Source organism: Heteronotia binoei, chromosome 1, assembly GCF_032191835.1.
Source record: "Heteronotia binoei isolate CCM8104 ecotype False Entrance Well chromosome 1, APGP_CSIRO_Hbin_v1, whole genome shotgun sequence".
Lineage (NCBI taxonomy): Eukaryota > Metazoa > Chordata > Lepidosauria > Squamata > Gekkonidae > Heteronotia > Heteronotia binoei.
Window position 1 is genome coordinate 96,233,439 of NC_083223.1, and position 16,632 is coordinate 96,250,070.

General features: G+C 42.2%; 1 protein-coding gene across 2 annotated transcripts in view; it reads right to left on the reverse strand.

Moving 5' to 3' along the window:
- Positions 1-16,385, reverse strand: part of HACE1 (HECT domain and ankyrin repeat containing E3 ubiquitin protein ligase 1) — a 57,348-nt gene extending 40,963 nt beyond the window's left edge. The window contains exons 1-11 of one of the 2 annotated variants that reach the window (XM_060237521.1): positions 16,165-16,385; positions 13,456-13,510; positions 11,809-11,898; positions 9,521-9,625; positions 7,372-7,447; positions 5,360-5,491; positions 4,768-4,850; positions 4,075-4,171; positions 1,630-1,731; positions 1,333-1,439; positions 617-767 (exon numbers count right to left, since the gene is read on the reverse strand). In XM_060237521.1, coding sequence (XP_060093504.1) covers positions 617-767; positions 1,333-1,439; positions 1,630-1,731; positions 4,075-4,171; positions 4,768-4,850; positions 5,360-5,491; positions 7,372-7,447; positions 9,521-9,625; positions 11,809-11,898; positions 13,456-13,510; positions 16,165-16,240 — 1,074 coding nt within the window. In that variant the 5' untranslated portion in view covers positions 16,241-16,385. Of the gene's footprint in view, positions 1-520; positions 768-1,332; positions 1,440-1,629; positions 1,732-4,074; positions 4,172-4,767; positions 4,851-5,359; positions 5,492-7,371; positions 7,448-9,520; positions 9,626-11,808; positions 11,899-13,455; positions 13,511-16,164 lie in introns of both variants that reach the window. The other variant, XM_060237514.1, reaches the window with a different exon arrangement.
- Positions 16,386-16,632: the final 247 nt, after the last annotated feature.

Sequence of the window (16,632 nt, forward strand, 5' to 3'; positions counted from 1 at the left end):
TCACCCCCAAATGTCCCACTATGGCTACAGGGGTGGTAGACAATATCTCATTACTTCTATAAATAGGTCACAAATTAATATTAATCACTGTACAAGGAACTACAATGACTCCCATACCTATACATCATTACATAATCCCTATGATACTGAAAAGGGGAGAGAAGAATCTATAACTGGAAACGCTAAGAAGTCACAAGAAGTCTGGCACAAAACCAAGACCCACCCACAACAGATGCACTGCTTCAGTTTCTCTGCAAACCCATGAAATTTGCAAGAGGAGGGGAATCAAACACACAGAATTCGCATAACAGCAATCTTAATGGACTCATTTAGGTAGAAGCAACAAAATTAATCCAGGTCTTGTACCTGGAAACTTAAAAACTCAATGTCATGCTACATGGGGTGAAAAAAGGTAATGGAAAAAAAGACTAATAAAAGACATAGCTAATTAGTTACACTTAAAACGCTGTAAGGGTAAAAAAGTGGTCCCAACTTAAAAATGGGTATCAACCAGACTTACTTCCTCCTTATGAGATGCCTCATTAATGAATGCATGCTTTGTGAAATTCACCTCTTTAAGGTTTATCTTCCTAATAACGTCAATTACTTTCCTGACCTTGAACACTTGACTTCTTGGAGTCTTATTTCCATTGTAACCCATGTCATTTCCATTATTGGGAGTGGATGGGCCAAGGCGAAAGACATGACAAAAAATCCTCACAATCCTCAACAAACTCTTCATCTGAGCTTCATAATTGCTTGACAGGCTGGAAAAAAAACCAGAACATGTAACAACTCAGTATAACCGCAGGCAGCCATATGGATCAAAATTAAAACTGTACAACTTGAAATTTTCAAGTAACAAGAAAACTAGAAGAATCATCGTGGCCTTTCTACACTGATCTATTTACTACCTGGTCTAATAACAGCCTCCCTTCTCACCTGGCCACCCAGACATCCATTTAGTCCTTCTACATTTTCCAACAAGGAAGTTTAGGTCTTGAGAGAAGCCCTCCCCCCACCCCAGATAATTGTTATGTCCCTCTCCCATTCCAAAAGACAGGGGGATCAGCAGGAATACAAATGTGCATGCTACATAACCATACAAACACTGCAAAGCATTAGGAACAAGTTCCACTCACTCATTACAGTCTGCTTTGGTTTTCATGACAAACTATTATCAGAACATCAAAAGGAAATCCAAGAACCTTTCATTACCCACTTCAAAATTTAAGTACACATACTTTGATAACAGTCCATATATCCTACTCAATGTGAAAAATGAGAAAGGAGAATCTAAAAAACTATTAGTCTTGGTTGTGTCTGACTTACCTGAGCAGCTTGTGACCATTTGTTGTTGCCACCTCAGCAAGGCTAGTCAAGATTTTTAGGTACTGGTTTTCATTCTGCTGAGATAAGTGTTCTAGAACTTGTCGCAACTGGATACAGGAAAAGAGAGTCACAAGATGATTTTGTCACATCAAGAAATGTCCACTGTTATGCAGAATAATTTCTAGCAAGTAAGGTTATCATCTAGGTAAAAATACCCAAATTACTTTTAGAAGTTTGTAGATTTTTTTTTTTTTAAAAAAACCCAATATCAGTTAGGACAGTTAAAACCAAGTTTACCATGTTTTCTCGCAGATCTTCATTCTGAGTCATCTGAATGATTGTTTGGAAAAGTCTAGGATGATGCTGTATTAAAACTTCACACGTTTCCCCATAGCCTCCCTGAAAAAGGAAAGAATTATAATGTGAAACACATATTTCAGAAAATTAAGGGGCATAACTAATCAACTGAACAGTTCTAAATTCATGTAGGAAAACAAGGTTATCTGAAACAACCAAGAAGGAAATCTGCAAGGACACATGGAAGAGGGGAAAGTTCAGTAGCACCTTAAAGACTAACACCATTTGTGGCAGAGTATGAGCTTTCATGAGTCATTGCTCACTATATGAAGAGAGAAGTGATTTATGAAAGCTCATATCCTACCACAAATGTTGTTAGTCTTTAAGATGCTATTGGACTCTTGATCTTTTTTACTGCTACAGACAAGACTAATATGGCTACCCATCTTGATCTATCTGCATGAAGGACAGGAAAGCCTGTTTTTTCCCTTAAAATTGGCTACAGTTTTAGCTACCAGCTCCAGTTCCCCTACCTCCTCCTCTTCCTCATCTGGGCCACCACTACTGTTTATGTACATAGCAACACAAAACATCATCTCAATTCAAGAAATTTGGGTTTTGCCATTTCATTTTATCTAGTTATGATGCAAGGGAGTGATAACAAGGGTTCTAGGGTTATGGTTTTTTGGGAGGGGAAACAACCTATACACCTTAGTGTTTTTCCAGCTTTGCAGAAGACTAAGCAGCAGCTATGGCTAATCGCACTGCACAGATTTAGCTACCCCACAGAGGTCAGCACCTGGCTAAAAGACCCACCTCCTTCAGATCAGGGTGCAAATATTATACCTTAGATTACACAATAAACTTGAAAAACGTTTAAACTGTGAATGTTAGATGACATCATAAATATTCTCAACAACTTACCTCTAGTGCCATGTCATATACAGGTACTCCATATCAAATTTATGTTTAACCTACACCTGAATCATTCATTTGTTTTACTGTGACAATTTAGAAACCCATCATACTTCAATGTCTATACCTTGATCTTAAATTCTAGTGTGATATTTATATTAAGCAGAACATGTTAAATTTCATTTATTTAATGCTGATTCATGTGTAATAATTTGTTTTATAGAGCAGAATTGAGTGAAATATTAATTTAGACAAAGCTCAACATGCAATAAATTGTTCACTGTTGTTTAGATAAGACAGGGGTGGGGAACCTTTTTTCTGCCAAGGGCCATTTAGAAATTTATAACCTCATTCGCAGGAACTCATTAGCATACTAGGCCACCCCCCCCTAATATTAGCATATTAGGTCCACACCATCTAGAATAATCAAGTGGAAGTTGAAGTGGTGGTAGCTGGCTCCCACCCCCAACCCCTGCCACCCCTTCCTCGCTCCTTTCATGAAGAAACTGCAGCTGCTCCTACCAGACCCAAGACACCTACATACCCCATCAGCTGTCCTTCACAACACCCACCACTCAGGCTCCAGAGACAAAGACAGAGACAGAGAAATAAAGGGAGATAAAAAAATGAGAGGGAAGAAAAGGAAGTTTAAAAATGTGGGGAAGAAATGGGAAAAAAGGAAATAAAGAAATGGTAAGAAAGAGGAAGAAATGGGGGAAAGAAATGGAAATAAAGAGAAATAAAGAATGGTGGGGGGAGAAAGGCAAATAAAGGAGGAGAAGAAAGGGAAACAAAAAGGATGGAAGAAATAGAAAGAAAGGAGGGGGAAACTTACTTGAACTTCCACAGTGACGATTCCAGGCCCTGCAGCGATCCGGAGAGGCCACAGCAGTGCAGCTGGGCCCCATGACCCCTGCCAGCCAGCCGCCCTGCCCAGTGACCCCCGCTGGCCAGCTGGGCCCGGGGAGGCTGGAGCTCAGGACGTCTGGCACAGGGATCCCCACCAGCCAGCTGGACCCAGGGAGGCCGGTGCGCAGCGTGCCGAGCCCAGGGATCCCCGTTGGCCAGCTGGGCCAGGATATCCCTGCAGGCCAGCTGAGCCCCACCCCTGAGATAAGAGATCTAAAAGCTACTACAATAAGTGAACATTTACTTGACTCTAGTCACATGCAGTTTGTTCCATAAAACAGAGACCCCGACCCCAAATGCTTTTAATTTAATTTTGGTTTTGCTTTAACACGGATAATCACACATGGGAAGCACAAATGCACAACTTTTCTACACATCCTAATATATGAAGGAGGTAGTCATGCATCTACCCTTTAGCAAAATTATGTGCTACAGAAGCACATACATTTCACCATGCAATGGAACAGAATGTGTGGAACAGGAAAAGACATAGCTTTTTCCTCTTGCACAGAAAAAATTCACTAATTCCTCAAGCATCCTCCACAAAACGGATGTCGCTGTTAGACAGACAAGAACTTAAGACTCTGGTTTTGGAAAATATATGTTAAAGCTAATTTATACCTGCACACAGAGGTCAAGTGGAGTGACTCCATTTTTGTCTGGCAAATATTTGGCCCCTCTCAGCAGAAGAATCTGTGCAGTATCTCTTTGGCCATGGCTGTATGAAACATAGGAAGGTTATAAGGTCTATTTAGTTTGTATTTTGTAACAAGCAGCCTACAACAAAATATTTCATAACGTCAATGTTCAGTACCCAACCACTAAAAACTCAGCTGAAGCCTAAACAACAAAAAGAAGGCTCCCACTCTCTTGACTTTCCACAAAGTAGAAGGCTTTTTCTATGCAAGCAGTAGAGTAAATTACTCAAAGTAAATTACTCACAAAGTTACCAGAGTCCAGTAAGTTTAACACTGCGTTATGAGCACATATATCAAATTTCTTACATAAGAAAAACAGGAGCCAAGTGTAAGAGCATCACCTGCTCTAGAAAGTTCTGGGTTCAAGTTACGCCACCTCCAATTATAACAGTGCCTGGTAGAAACGGAGGCAAAGTCTTCTACTGGTCACAACAAAGAGCAGACCAACAGACCAGCTTCATATGGTTCTAGCAGGCTGGAAGTACTATTTGTACGCCGCCACCCAGGGAGCTTCACAGTGGAAAAGGATTTTAACGATTTCCATACAGCCAAACCAACACTCATTCCATTGTCTCATGTGGAGGTGAACGTAACATTTTATAAAACAGCAACATACCTGCAAGCAAAATAAAGTGGAGTTGCTCCTGAGACATTGGGTCTATTAATATCTGCACCACTGTCTAGCAGGCACTGGACTGTCTTTCAAGAAGAAAAAAACAAAAACTAATGAAGCACACAAACTCATACCCTTTTTAAATTACTCCTATTTCCTGCAATAAAGGCTTCAGATTCAGATGTATATAGAAGAATATAACAAAAAAAATACTTAGCAAGCACAGTAAGCTTGGCAGAGCTACAGCCCTGCTAGCAGGAGAGAAGAGATATTTCAGCAGATTTTCTTTCCACACTACAGACCTCTGCCCCCACAGCAGGTGGCTTTTTGTTCAAAGGCCCCATAAGCATTTCAGGGTTACAGAGGAATGCAAATATGCAGCCTCTTATATATTGACAGCCTACCAGAGAACAAGCTACACTCAGGCACTTTCTAAGAGAAACCCACAGGAACTAAATGCTTAAGGGTATTATTGATAATAAAACAAGTTTGTAATGTGCCATCTTTATATTAATGGGCTTCCGTTAGACGTTTGTGACTAGTTCATGAAAATCAAAGCCGCTTATATTAAATATGCATATTTTCATCAGCCTACCGTTTTGTGGCCATTCTGACATGCCACATGAAGTGCGGTCTGTCCCATGGCGTCTTCAACATCTACATTGCTAACATGCTGAACAAGATCATGAAGCAATTCCGTTCTTCCATTAACAGCAAGCCAATGTATCTGGATATATATAGAAGCCGGGGAGAAAGATTCATCAGCAAGTAAATTTGATGACTATAAACTCATAAATGAAGGTAAAGCAAATATGATCATGTTTTAATCATGGGTGCTGAACACAAACACAGGTTTATTGTCAATCTGACAGTCCAAGGGCACAAAGAGAGTAGTATGTTAATTCCCACACCAGGCCAAGAAACAGCAGTTTAAACAAAAATGAAAAAAAAAAACCTTCTGTCAGTGATTTAAAAGGTAACACCAAATATACACCTAGAGCTTTGTAGATCACAGGGACTTCAACATATTCTATGAAGAAAGAACGGCTTTTACGTCTCATATGTTCCGAAGCAACTTAATACCCAGAGTAGTAACCTCGGTCACCTCGAGACTGGACTACTGTAATGCCCTCTACATGGGGCTGCCCCTGTGCCGAACCCGGAAGTGGCAGTTAGTGCAGAATGCTGCTGCTCAGCTGTTATTAGGGCTCCCAAGACGGAAGCACATTCGGCCGGGGCTTCGGGATCTGCACTGGCTGCCAATAATATACCGAGTTCGGTACAAGGTGCTGGTTATTACCTTTAAAGCCCTATATGGCCTAGGACCTGCCTACCTTAGGGACTCTCTCTCCCCACGTTCCCCAGAGAGTACTGAGATCGGGTTCTCAAAACCAGCTTGTAATCCCCGGGCCAAAGGAGGCCCGTCTGAAATCCACCAGGGACAGGGCCTTTTCGGTAATGGCGCCTTGCTGGTGGAACCAGCTGCCGGAAGAAGTGAGGGCCCTGCGGGATCTTGGGCAGTTCCGCAGGGCCTGCAAGACAGCCCTCTTCCGGCTGGCCTATAACTAACTGACATTGGAAACTTTATGGAAGATATAATTTTGGCAGATCGCTTGTTCTATATGTTTTATTATTTTACTGTTTTAAATTGTTTAAATTGATGTATTTTTAAAGCCATTGTTGTAAATTGATGTATTTTAAAGCCAAACTTTATGTTAGATTTTATATGTTGTGAGCCGCCCTGAGCCGCGTCGGCGGGAAGGGCGGGATATAAATTGAAATAAACTGAAACTGAAACTAAGCTGCAGTACTGCAGTTCAAGCTCTGCTCACGACCTGAATCCGATCCTGGTGGAAGCTGGGTTCAGGAAGCCAGCTTAAGGTTGACTCAGCCTTCCAACTTTCTGAGGTCGGTAAAATGAGTACCCAGCCTGCTGGGTGTAAAGCGTAGATGACTGGGGAAGGCAATGGCAAACCACCTCGTAAAAAGTCTGCCAAGAAAACATCATGATGTGACATCACCCCATGTGTCAGTAACGACGCGGTGCTTGCACAGGGGACTACCTTTACCTTTTAATAACTGTAGTATCAGTTAGGGATGACTATGAAATTCAATCAAATCTTTACAATCAAACAGGGTCCCCAGTCCCTCAGACTGCTCAAAGGAATCAAATCCCATTCCTAGGGATTTTGGATGAGCAGTCCAACCAAGTTCTGTTCCAGAACTTAGAAGAGATTTCACAGGTGCCTGAGTTGCTTATCTGAGACCAAAAGAATGGACTCCTGGGCTCTGAGATGCAATCCAGGCACTTAGTGCTACCTACGTGCAAGGATTCAGATATCTTTTGTTTTTTAACCCATGACAATTATATTCTCAGATATTAGGTGGGGAAAGGATGAAGCATTGTCTTCCTGCTCCAGAGAAGATAATGAATTTTAAAAGAAGATTCAATTCCCCAAGAGTTGGCTCAACCCTAACAAGACACGGGACACTCTAATTCTTAATACCAATTCATTATCACAGATCTCAATATCACTCTGACATCACATGCCAGTACTATTTAAATCTTCCAGTAAAAGTCAATAAACACAAGTTTATAGAACGTACCGCTGTCAGTCCTTCATTATTACAAATGTTGACATCAGCATTATATTCTAGCAGCTTGCTCATACATTTCTTCTGGCTGTACAGAAAAGAAATTTCATTACACCTTCATGTTGAGAAAGACTGATTAATCTTCTCCTTTAGTTTCCAAGGCCTGGTTTATCCACTTAGTGGACTGAGAAACCTCTTTGCATGAGGACACAGCCTCATCTTACCAATATTACTGCAAATTAATTCAAAAGAAAAGGTATGTGTATGCGCGTGTGAACAGCTTATAGTTTAGCTTGCAGAGGCCAGAAAGAGAGGAAGGAGAGGCACAAGTCCCAGAGGTTAGACAGCAGCATTAAGAAAGAGGAATTTCATGTGGGTCACTGACAAACAGCTCAAACCCAGAGCATTTTGTGGTTTCCCTCTGACAGAAAGCGTGTCTGGCTTCCAGAACAACAGGGTCTTAAGAAACAGTTCATTACTCAGCTATCAGCGCCCACTTCCATAACAGGATGTTATGGTTATGCTCACATAACAGGATGTGAGCAGTGATTCACAAAAGCTCATACTGTGCCATAAATGTTGTTAGTCTTTAAGGTGCTACTGAACTCTTATTCTATTCTGATGCTACAGACAGACTAACATAGCTACCCATCTTGATCTATCTTGGGGAACTGCATCAGGAGATATGGCACCAATGAGAGCAGGACCAGGAAAGACTTGAACCTTACCTGCCCACATCAGCACCATTTTCCCTTTCCCAGTCCCCTACAGCGGCCAGTCTTACCCCACTCCCAGCCCTGCAGCCGCCCAGGGCTTGCTTCAATCATTCCTAAATGATCCTAGTAAAAGCAGGTTTAGGAAAGATCAACAGTCTGTCTGAGAGCAACCTGGGAGAGGAGTCTGCATCTAATGTAAACAGGATTACCTGCACAGGAAATGTATAAGCTGCTTATGAGATTTTTGGCATGGCATATTTTTTTCCTTAAGAGGGAAAAAACTAGCTTTTAACTGGTTTTTATTTTTAAAGACAATGACAAGGTTCGCAGGATGCCAAATTCTGTTAAAGGCAGTGCTTTCACAAAAGTAAAAAAACTTGTATGATCCAACCCAGTAATGTTTACATATAGAGAGATTTTTTGCAGAGATAGGAAACTCCATTCATGGGGACAGCAAAAGGATTACAGAACAGTTGTTACCACTGAAATTAATGGAAAGGTGGGCAAGAGGGATCTCTCAGTGCAGCTCAGTTTCCATACATGGGACAGTTGATTGGGCCAGGAAAACAACACCCAAAGAGCATCCTTTTCTAGTAATGCCTTACCAGCTGCGTCTTTCACGGGAGCTCTACAGGCCATGGAAATATTCTATTGATGAAAAAACAATAAAATCTACAAAGCACCCCCCAACTGTACCAGACAATTGTAAGGATTATTGCTTAAAGGATTTAAAGCTGCTTGCTAACCACAACAGCTTCTACAAAACACCCAAACTAAGCTAACTGTATTCTGCCTTGGCCAACTTCTGCTCATATGAAACTATTAAGAAAACATAAGAAACATAAGTTTCATAAATCTAATCTCTTCAATAAGAAAACATAAGGAAGCCATGTTACATCAGGCCAGTGGTCCATGTAGTCCAACACTGTGTCACACAGTGGCCAAAACCCAGCTGGCCTCAGGAGGTCCACCAGCGGGGCCAGAACTCCAGAAGCCCTCCCACTGTGCCCCCCCCAAGCACCAAGACAAAGGATCACTGTCCCAGACAAAGCATTCCCTCTATATCTTGTGGCTAAGAGCCCCCGATAGGCCTCTGATCCATATGTTTAATCAATCCCCTCTTGAAGCTGTCTATTCTTGTAGCTGATACCACTTCCTGCAGCAGTGAATTATTCTCCAACGACGCTTTATGTTGCCTCTTCTAATCTCAGTCCCATTTACATTATATTCAATAGATTAATAAATATGTTAACCCATAACTATTTTTGCTTCTTTGAAACAATTCACCAGATACAGTAACTGTGCAGCCTTTGTCAATTTGAGGAGAAACCACGCAAGGCTTCAACCCAACTTCCCCAAAAGACTAGAGACAGCCTTGTGCCTAGCAAATGATCTCTTAAAGCTTTCAGAAATGAAAGGTCAAATACAATAGCTGCATCTCTTACCCGTTTCTAGCAGCCAGATGAAGTGGTGTACACCCAGAAATATCTTGATAGTTGGGGTTTGCTCCTTTCTTTAACAGCAGAACTAGACATTCAACCGACCCACAGCTGAAGGAAAAGGTTGGAGAAATCTTTACCAAAAGCCACAAAAAAAATGACAGCTTCCACAGGAGCTGTTATATCCTCTTTCTTCAAGAACCATTTGAATAAGTGGATAGCTAAGACTACATTTGCAATGGCTGTTGTTGTTTTTTAAATCTGACTGGGCATGAGCTGATCACTATTCTCTACTGATACTTAGTGAAGAGCAGAACTGAACATGTTAAGCAGAATAGCATATATTTAGTTAAGGTACGAGAAGGGAACTTTTCCCTTCTCCACTATTTACTATTTCCCTTCCCTGGCAGCTCCCACAGTCTCTCCCCTTTTCCTGCTTCTTTTATTTATTTATTAGGTTCAATTTGTTGGCTGCCCTTCCCTGCAAGCAGGGCTCAGGGCAGCTTACATCAGGCAAGAAATACAGTAAATAATAAAAGCAACGAACATTAAAATACTAAGTATCAAGAATAAGATAATACACAATCCAAGATGATGATAATTCAGTACCCATTTGCCCCTGTGGTAGAGGGGAATGTGGGGAGGTGAAAGGAGGCAGCCAAGATGTGAGAGTGCCAGAATTTGATGTCCTCAACCAAATGCCTGGTGGAACATCTCTGTCTTGCAAGCCCTATGGAAAGTAATAAATCCCATAGAGCATGGGTGTTCTCAGGCAGAATTCCACCAGGTAGGGACCAGAGCTGGAAAGGCCCTGGCCCTAGTTGAGGACAGCCAGAACTCTCTTGGCCCAGGAACCATCAGAAGGTTCTTATTCCCAGAGTGTAATGCTCTTCCAAGGGTATACAGAGAGACGTGGTCCTGAAGATATGTGGGTCCCTGACTGCTAAGGACCGTGAAGGTCAGAACCAGAACCTTGAATTGGATCTGGTGCTCCAATGGAGGTTCACGCAGCACAGGTTGAATATGCACCATCCCTGCTAGGACCCGCGCAACTACATTTTGCACCAGTTGGAGTTTCTGGGTCAGGCACAAGGGAAGGCCTGCACAGAGCAAATTACAGTAATCTATCCTGAAAGTGACCATTGTTAGGTTGGGGCGAGACAGGTAGGGAGCCTAATCCAGTGTAGTTAGAGAAATGCCAGCTTGGCAAACTTGGCCTCCATAGATAAGGCAGCATCCAGAGTCACGCCCAAGTTCCTGACAGTCAGAGCCAGTGATAAGAACACCTCAACTAGGGCTGGAGGTGACACCCAACATCAGCTCCCACCCCTCCCCCCAGCCAAAGAACCCTTATCCTATCCAGGCTCAGTTTCAGCTGGCTCTGCTTTAACTACCAACCATGGCTTCCAGACCCAGGTTAAATTCATGGGAACAGCATCTAGTCAGCCACCATCAGGGAGAGAAGTGCCCTGAGAGATTCTGCATTCTAGCAGGTACCTCAGGGACACTATCCCTCCCAATACCAGTCCTCTGTCCCTAACCATGAAGGGATGAAGTGAACCACTGTAGAGCCACCCCATGAATCCCAACATTAGTGATGCAGTGAATCAATTCTCTCTCTCCTTCCCACCCAAAACCCAACTTGCCTTGATCTGTTCCCATAGTCAGCTTTCCCTCCATTTCTCCTCTGTCATGTTCTCCCCTGAGAAAAACTAGGCCCAGCTATATGCTGGCCGCCCACAGGCCAATCCCAGTGGTGTGGATAGTGAGCCTCCAAAGGTTGCCACTGCGCCTGCCCTACTGAATCCATCTCCATCAGAGCATGTGACAGGAGAGGGGGGCGGGACACTTTCTAGGGCTGTTTTGGCCTCCAAGTCCACATCTGCTCCTACCCATGGCTTTGCTTTATGGAAATCAAGGCTTGGACATTGTTCTCACTGTTGCCTAGAAACCCCCCAAATGGCAAAGTGCTTTATAGACATTCTGTATATGTTCTATTATCCTGGGACTTCCTTCAGGTTTGCAGAGAAATCCCCTATATCCCCTAGCTCCGAATTGTGGATCTATTAATCCACACTCTATGGATCATTTCAGAATTAGATATATTACTTTAATAAAGAAAAGGAACAGAGATATGGTCACATTGATCCTTCCAATTCACCATGCCTACTCTTCAAAAGTGACAAGGCAAATTATCATAAACTAAAAGCAAGGACAGTTTCTTTAACTGAAAGACTACGTAAAGGCTTTCTCTGAGCAGTAGCGTTTATCTAGGCTTGTGAAACTGGCCTTACTTGGCTGCAATATGAAGCAGGCTCCTCTTTACACGTCCAAATGCATAATTGACATCAAACTTTGAATTTGACAGCAACTCTGAAACAGACCTAAAACAAAGCAAACTAATATTAGAAAAAGCATTGCATTTCCAAGGGTTTTTTTGATGAAGATAAATGCCTGCTGTGTATGCCACATGCTACAAAAGGTGACACACCTCCAAGAAATCTGCTTAGCATTCAGTTTGAAACTCTACTGACCTCAATGGGATTTATTTTCATGCCATGCATTTATTATGAGAGCATGTATCAGCATAAACACAGATACCTCTACTGTTATGCATTATATTCATTGGCTTTATATATTTCACAATTTTGTGTGCATTACTAATTCAGCCTGTGAAGACTAACAATTGCAAATTAATTCTACAAAAAAAATCTATCCACTGGAGAATTCTGCTCTAACCATGTTAAGTTAGTATCTAACCCTAACCCTCTCCCTCTCCAAGTTTTCAGTTTATTAAACTGAAACTAATTCTACCCTGGCCTAGTTTGAAGTAGCATCCGACAGCTGTAAAGTCTGCCCAACTTCAAACAATTCTATCAGGGGACTGCCCTCTTGCAACTAATAATAATAAGTAATTGTTCTTTATCAGATGAAAGAGCACAAATTCACACAGACACAAAAGGAAGCTTACTTAACATATACATTTCTTCAATATGACTGGCCTAAAGGTCCCTTCTCTGAATCCTGAGCAAGGGACAGTCAGAAACTCTGCTTTTTTATCACCTGTCTCTTCATGTCCATAGTTGTGTATATAAAATAGCAATATGGAAGTCATTTGGAAGCTCCTGCTCATGAACAGCCTTGCATAGAACAGTTTATAAAACCCATAAAATATATTTTATGATGTAGAAGTCACAGGCGTGTTTGTAACTAGTTTACTTTCAATGCAAGTATGTTACAGATTTAGGCCAGGATCCAAAAAGCTACCTTAGAGATGGACAATGATTTAAGCATGCTTTCCTCAAATTCAGAAGAGGTTTGTCATGTTACAGGCAGATTCCTGTAGTCAGCCAATACTTGCATGGCTCTTTGATCTTAGCCTAGATTTAACTTCCAGAACTGAAAACAGGAAGCAGAAATGTATTATAATGTTTTGAACCTCTGTACTAACAGGGAACATGTTTTTGTTTTGTGTATGTGTGTGTCTTCTGCCATTAAGTCACAGCTGATTTATGGTAACACCATAGGGTTTTCAGGTCAAGAGACATTCAGAGGTGGTTTGCCATTGCTGGCCTCCATGTCATGACCCTGGTATTCCTTGGTGGTCTCCTATCCACTTACTGGTCAGGGTCAACTCTGCTTAGCTTCTGCAACTGGGCTAGTCTAGACTATCCAAGTCAGGACTGAAAATATTTAAAGACACGTTAACACAGTGGGTGTCAAACTAGAGGCACTGAACATGTTGGTCATGTCCTGTGAACTACCCCATGCATAAGGGCTTGAAGAACTAGTGAGAATTGTTACTTACTTGTATCTTCTGATCACATGCAAAAACCAATGTACATATTCAGGGGTGGTGGTGCTTTAGTTCCAACACTTACATGCACCTTTATATGCAGCTGGGGATTGTTTTGTTTGCAGATCTAGACATGAGAACTTACCTGTGTTGGTCAGCCATAACCATTGGCATTAAAGTGTAAACAGCAGTTTCATTATCTGTAGAAATTAAATTATAGTTATTACAACATGTGTGTAATCTTAGGACAGTGACTGAAAAGGACCATTAATTGTTGGTCAACTAGGTTTACTTGGACATTCCACACCATTTGTAATTTTTAAGTAAATACTTCAAGCTTTCATTTGAAAATAAATAACATTTTTCTTCTAACTATAGTGCTGGAAAGTTCTTCCAATAAATTGATTCACACATGACTTCTAGATTTTAAAGTTATACAGCATCAACTTGTTTAATTGGTTCCTCAGCTGCTACAGAATGAGATTATGGCTTGGATCCATCTGTGATTTCTTCTAGCAGAAGATATTTCCTTCAGGAAAGCAGATCTTCCTCCCTGTGTTGATTCTAATGAAATGCTGCTCCTTGGAGACAGGGTATCCTCAGAAACAGCATGAGGGGAAGAAGGGGAGTACTAGTATTCCCCTTTCCGCTTGCAGAAATCCTCTACTGGAACCAAGGCTGTAAGATTAAAAGGATGGCAGCAACAATCAATTTTCATCTCTTCAGAACAACAGAAAAATGAAAGTGTCATTCATGCATTTCTTGGGGGAAATCGGGATACACATGAGAACATAAAATTAGGAAATTGCCTCTTCTTTTCTCTCAGATGCTGGCCTTAAAACAAGTGGAAACTGGAGAGGATAGTTCCAGACTCTGCTTTGTTAATCTATTACAGCAAACATTAATGGGAGCCTGGTGGCACCTTAAAGTTTTTATCCTAGCATAAGGTTTTGTGGACTGCAGCCTACTTCATCAGCACATATAGCTGAAAATGAAGGTAACCAATCAAATAAAGGAGAATAAATACTATAAACAAGGTAACTAGAGAAAAGTCAAAAGAATTCAACAAGTTATTTTCCTCAAGGAAAAAATGGCACCACACAAAAAGGAACAAACCTTATTCACTTATTTAAAAAAAAACATCTTTTCAAACTATTAGCATAATGTCTGGCATTCAGAAGTAAAAGTTCCTTCCTCAAGATGAATCACCTTTTTATTTTTAGATTCATTACAGTTTCAAGGAAATACTGCATTTGATACACAACTGAAGCAGAGTGGCTTTATCAGGGCAGTGATACAAAACAATACAGATTAAGCTGCTACCCCTTAATCCCACCATTTACTTCTAACGTATAACCTCAACCATAACCTGCCCTTCTCAAGGGTTATACACAATTCTACCTAAGACAATAGCCATGCGACTGAACAGAGAATCCTAAACCATGTCTCTTTCCAACCTCTATGCCCCTATATTCTCAGGATAAGAATGGCAGTATTTAAATTCTATGGTGAAAAAATATTGGGGCTCAAGCCTACTCAAACTAACCAGGAAACCAATTCTTCCTCACCCCAAATATGACAATCCACTTATACTGAGAGCATATCCCTTACATGCTCACAAGGCTCCCTTATTTTTGGTTTTCATGAAACAGCTTTATGCCAAAGCAGCACTCGTCTGCCTCAGTACAGCACAGTCTGATTTGCAACAGCTCTCCGCCATCTCAGGCAAAGATCTTTTCCAGTTCTCCAATTCAGAAGGGAATAAGATTTATACCCTACCCTTCACTTGGAGTCTCATAGTGGCTTACAATCTCCTCTCCCTTCCTCTCCCCACAACAGACACCTGTGAGTTAGGTGGGGCTGAGAGAGCTCTGAGTAAACTGCTCTTCAGAGAGCAGCTCTTTCAAAAACTAAGACTAACCCAAGGTCACACAACAGCTGCACTTGGAGGTGTGGAGAATGAAACCTGGTTTTCCCAGCTTAGAGTCCACACATTTATCCACTACACAAAACTGGCTCTTCAGTGCCTTTGACAGAGAAACGTAACTCAAGACCATAAGCATGCTAAATATGTCCCTATTTTAAACACTCTGGGTGTGATCATTTGTATAAAAAAATCAGCCTCCACCTCAAGTGATCAGTATTATCATTCTAGGTCCCACCATTTTTGGCTAATTGGAGATCCCACCTAAAACCATGCTAAAGTTTATTCCAGGATTGTGAGACACAGAAACAGTAAGCTTGACAACTTGTTAAAATATATTTCCTTTATTGAGGAATAGTTTCACAAAAGTCTAGGATCCCCAGAACACCAACTTTATGGGAGGACCATGATCTTCATCACGTATTAATTTTTTTTTTAAAAAATGCTTATCTTAAAAGTGAAACCCTGTTGTTACAGCTCTACCTCTCCCCCCATACACAACCCCTAACCGAGTCCCAGACCCCAGACACTGTCCTAGTCCCCTCCAGCTATTCCAACTGGCCTCCCAACCTGCGACCCTGTGGGCTTCCTTCTACTTTCACGGGCACTCCCAACAAGCCTTGAACTCCCTATCAGAGAGCACCCATTTCTCCGGAGACTTGAACCTAGTAGAATAAACGCCATACCACGCCAGCCGTTACCTGTCCCAGAAAGGCAACCGTCTCTTCCCCCAAATCCCACCCCCGCCCCTCAGCCATACCATTCTGAGGTTTTCCTTTTCCTTGCCCAGGTGCTGCCCAGCCAATAGGCTCTTCATTCCCGCCTACCGACCCACCCCTAGCGAGCCTCACAAGGCAAGACCCAACACACCAGCCCCTCGCCGCCTGCATTGCCCTAACCCCCTCCTCCTTCTGCCGTTCCGCCGCTTACCTTCCGGCAGTTCGACCGTTCGGGCGCGACGCAGGGATCTCGTGAGCCGGTTGAGCTGCTCCATGGCTCTCTCCATCCTCAGGCAGAAGCCCCGCTTGCTACCAGCCGCAACTGCGGGGGACCCCACTCAGCCCATCGCCCGAGTGGCACCGTCTCATGCCCACCCTCGGTTCCCTGCCGAGCGAAACGCTAGCTCCCCAGCACGCATGCGCCAGCCTCCCGAATACGCCATAGAGCTAAGGAAAAGGGACAGGCACAACACGGACTGGCGCATGCTCTGAAACTGAGTGACGCTCAATGGAAGCTCCAGATTTTTACTTGCGCGTAATTTCAAAGACTGCCGCAAGAAATGGATATCTGACAAAGTGGGTTCGGGTTCGGTCTAATTAAAGTTCTTAGCACCATAAAGCTGTTAGTCACCAAGGCCCCATAGACTTTTGCTTGTTGTTGTTGTTATGAGGAACCTAG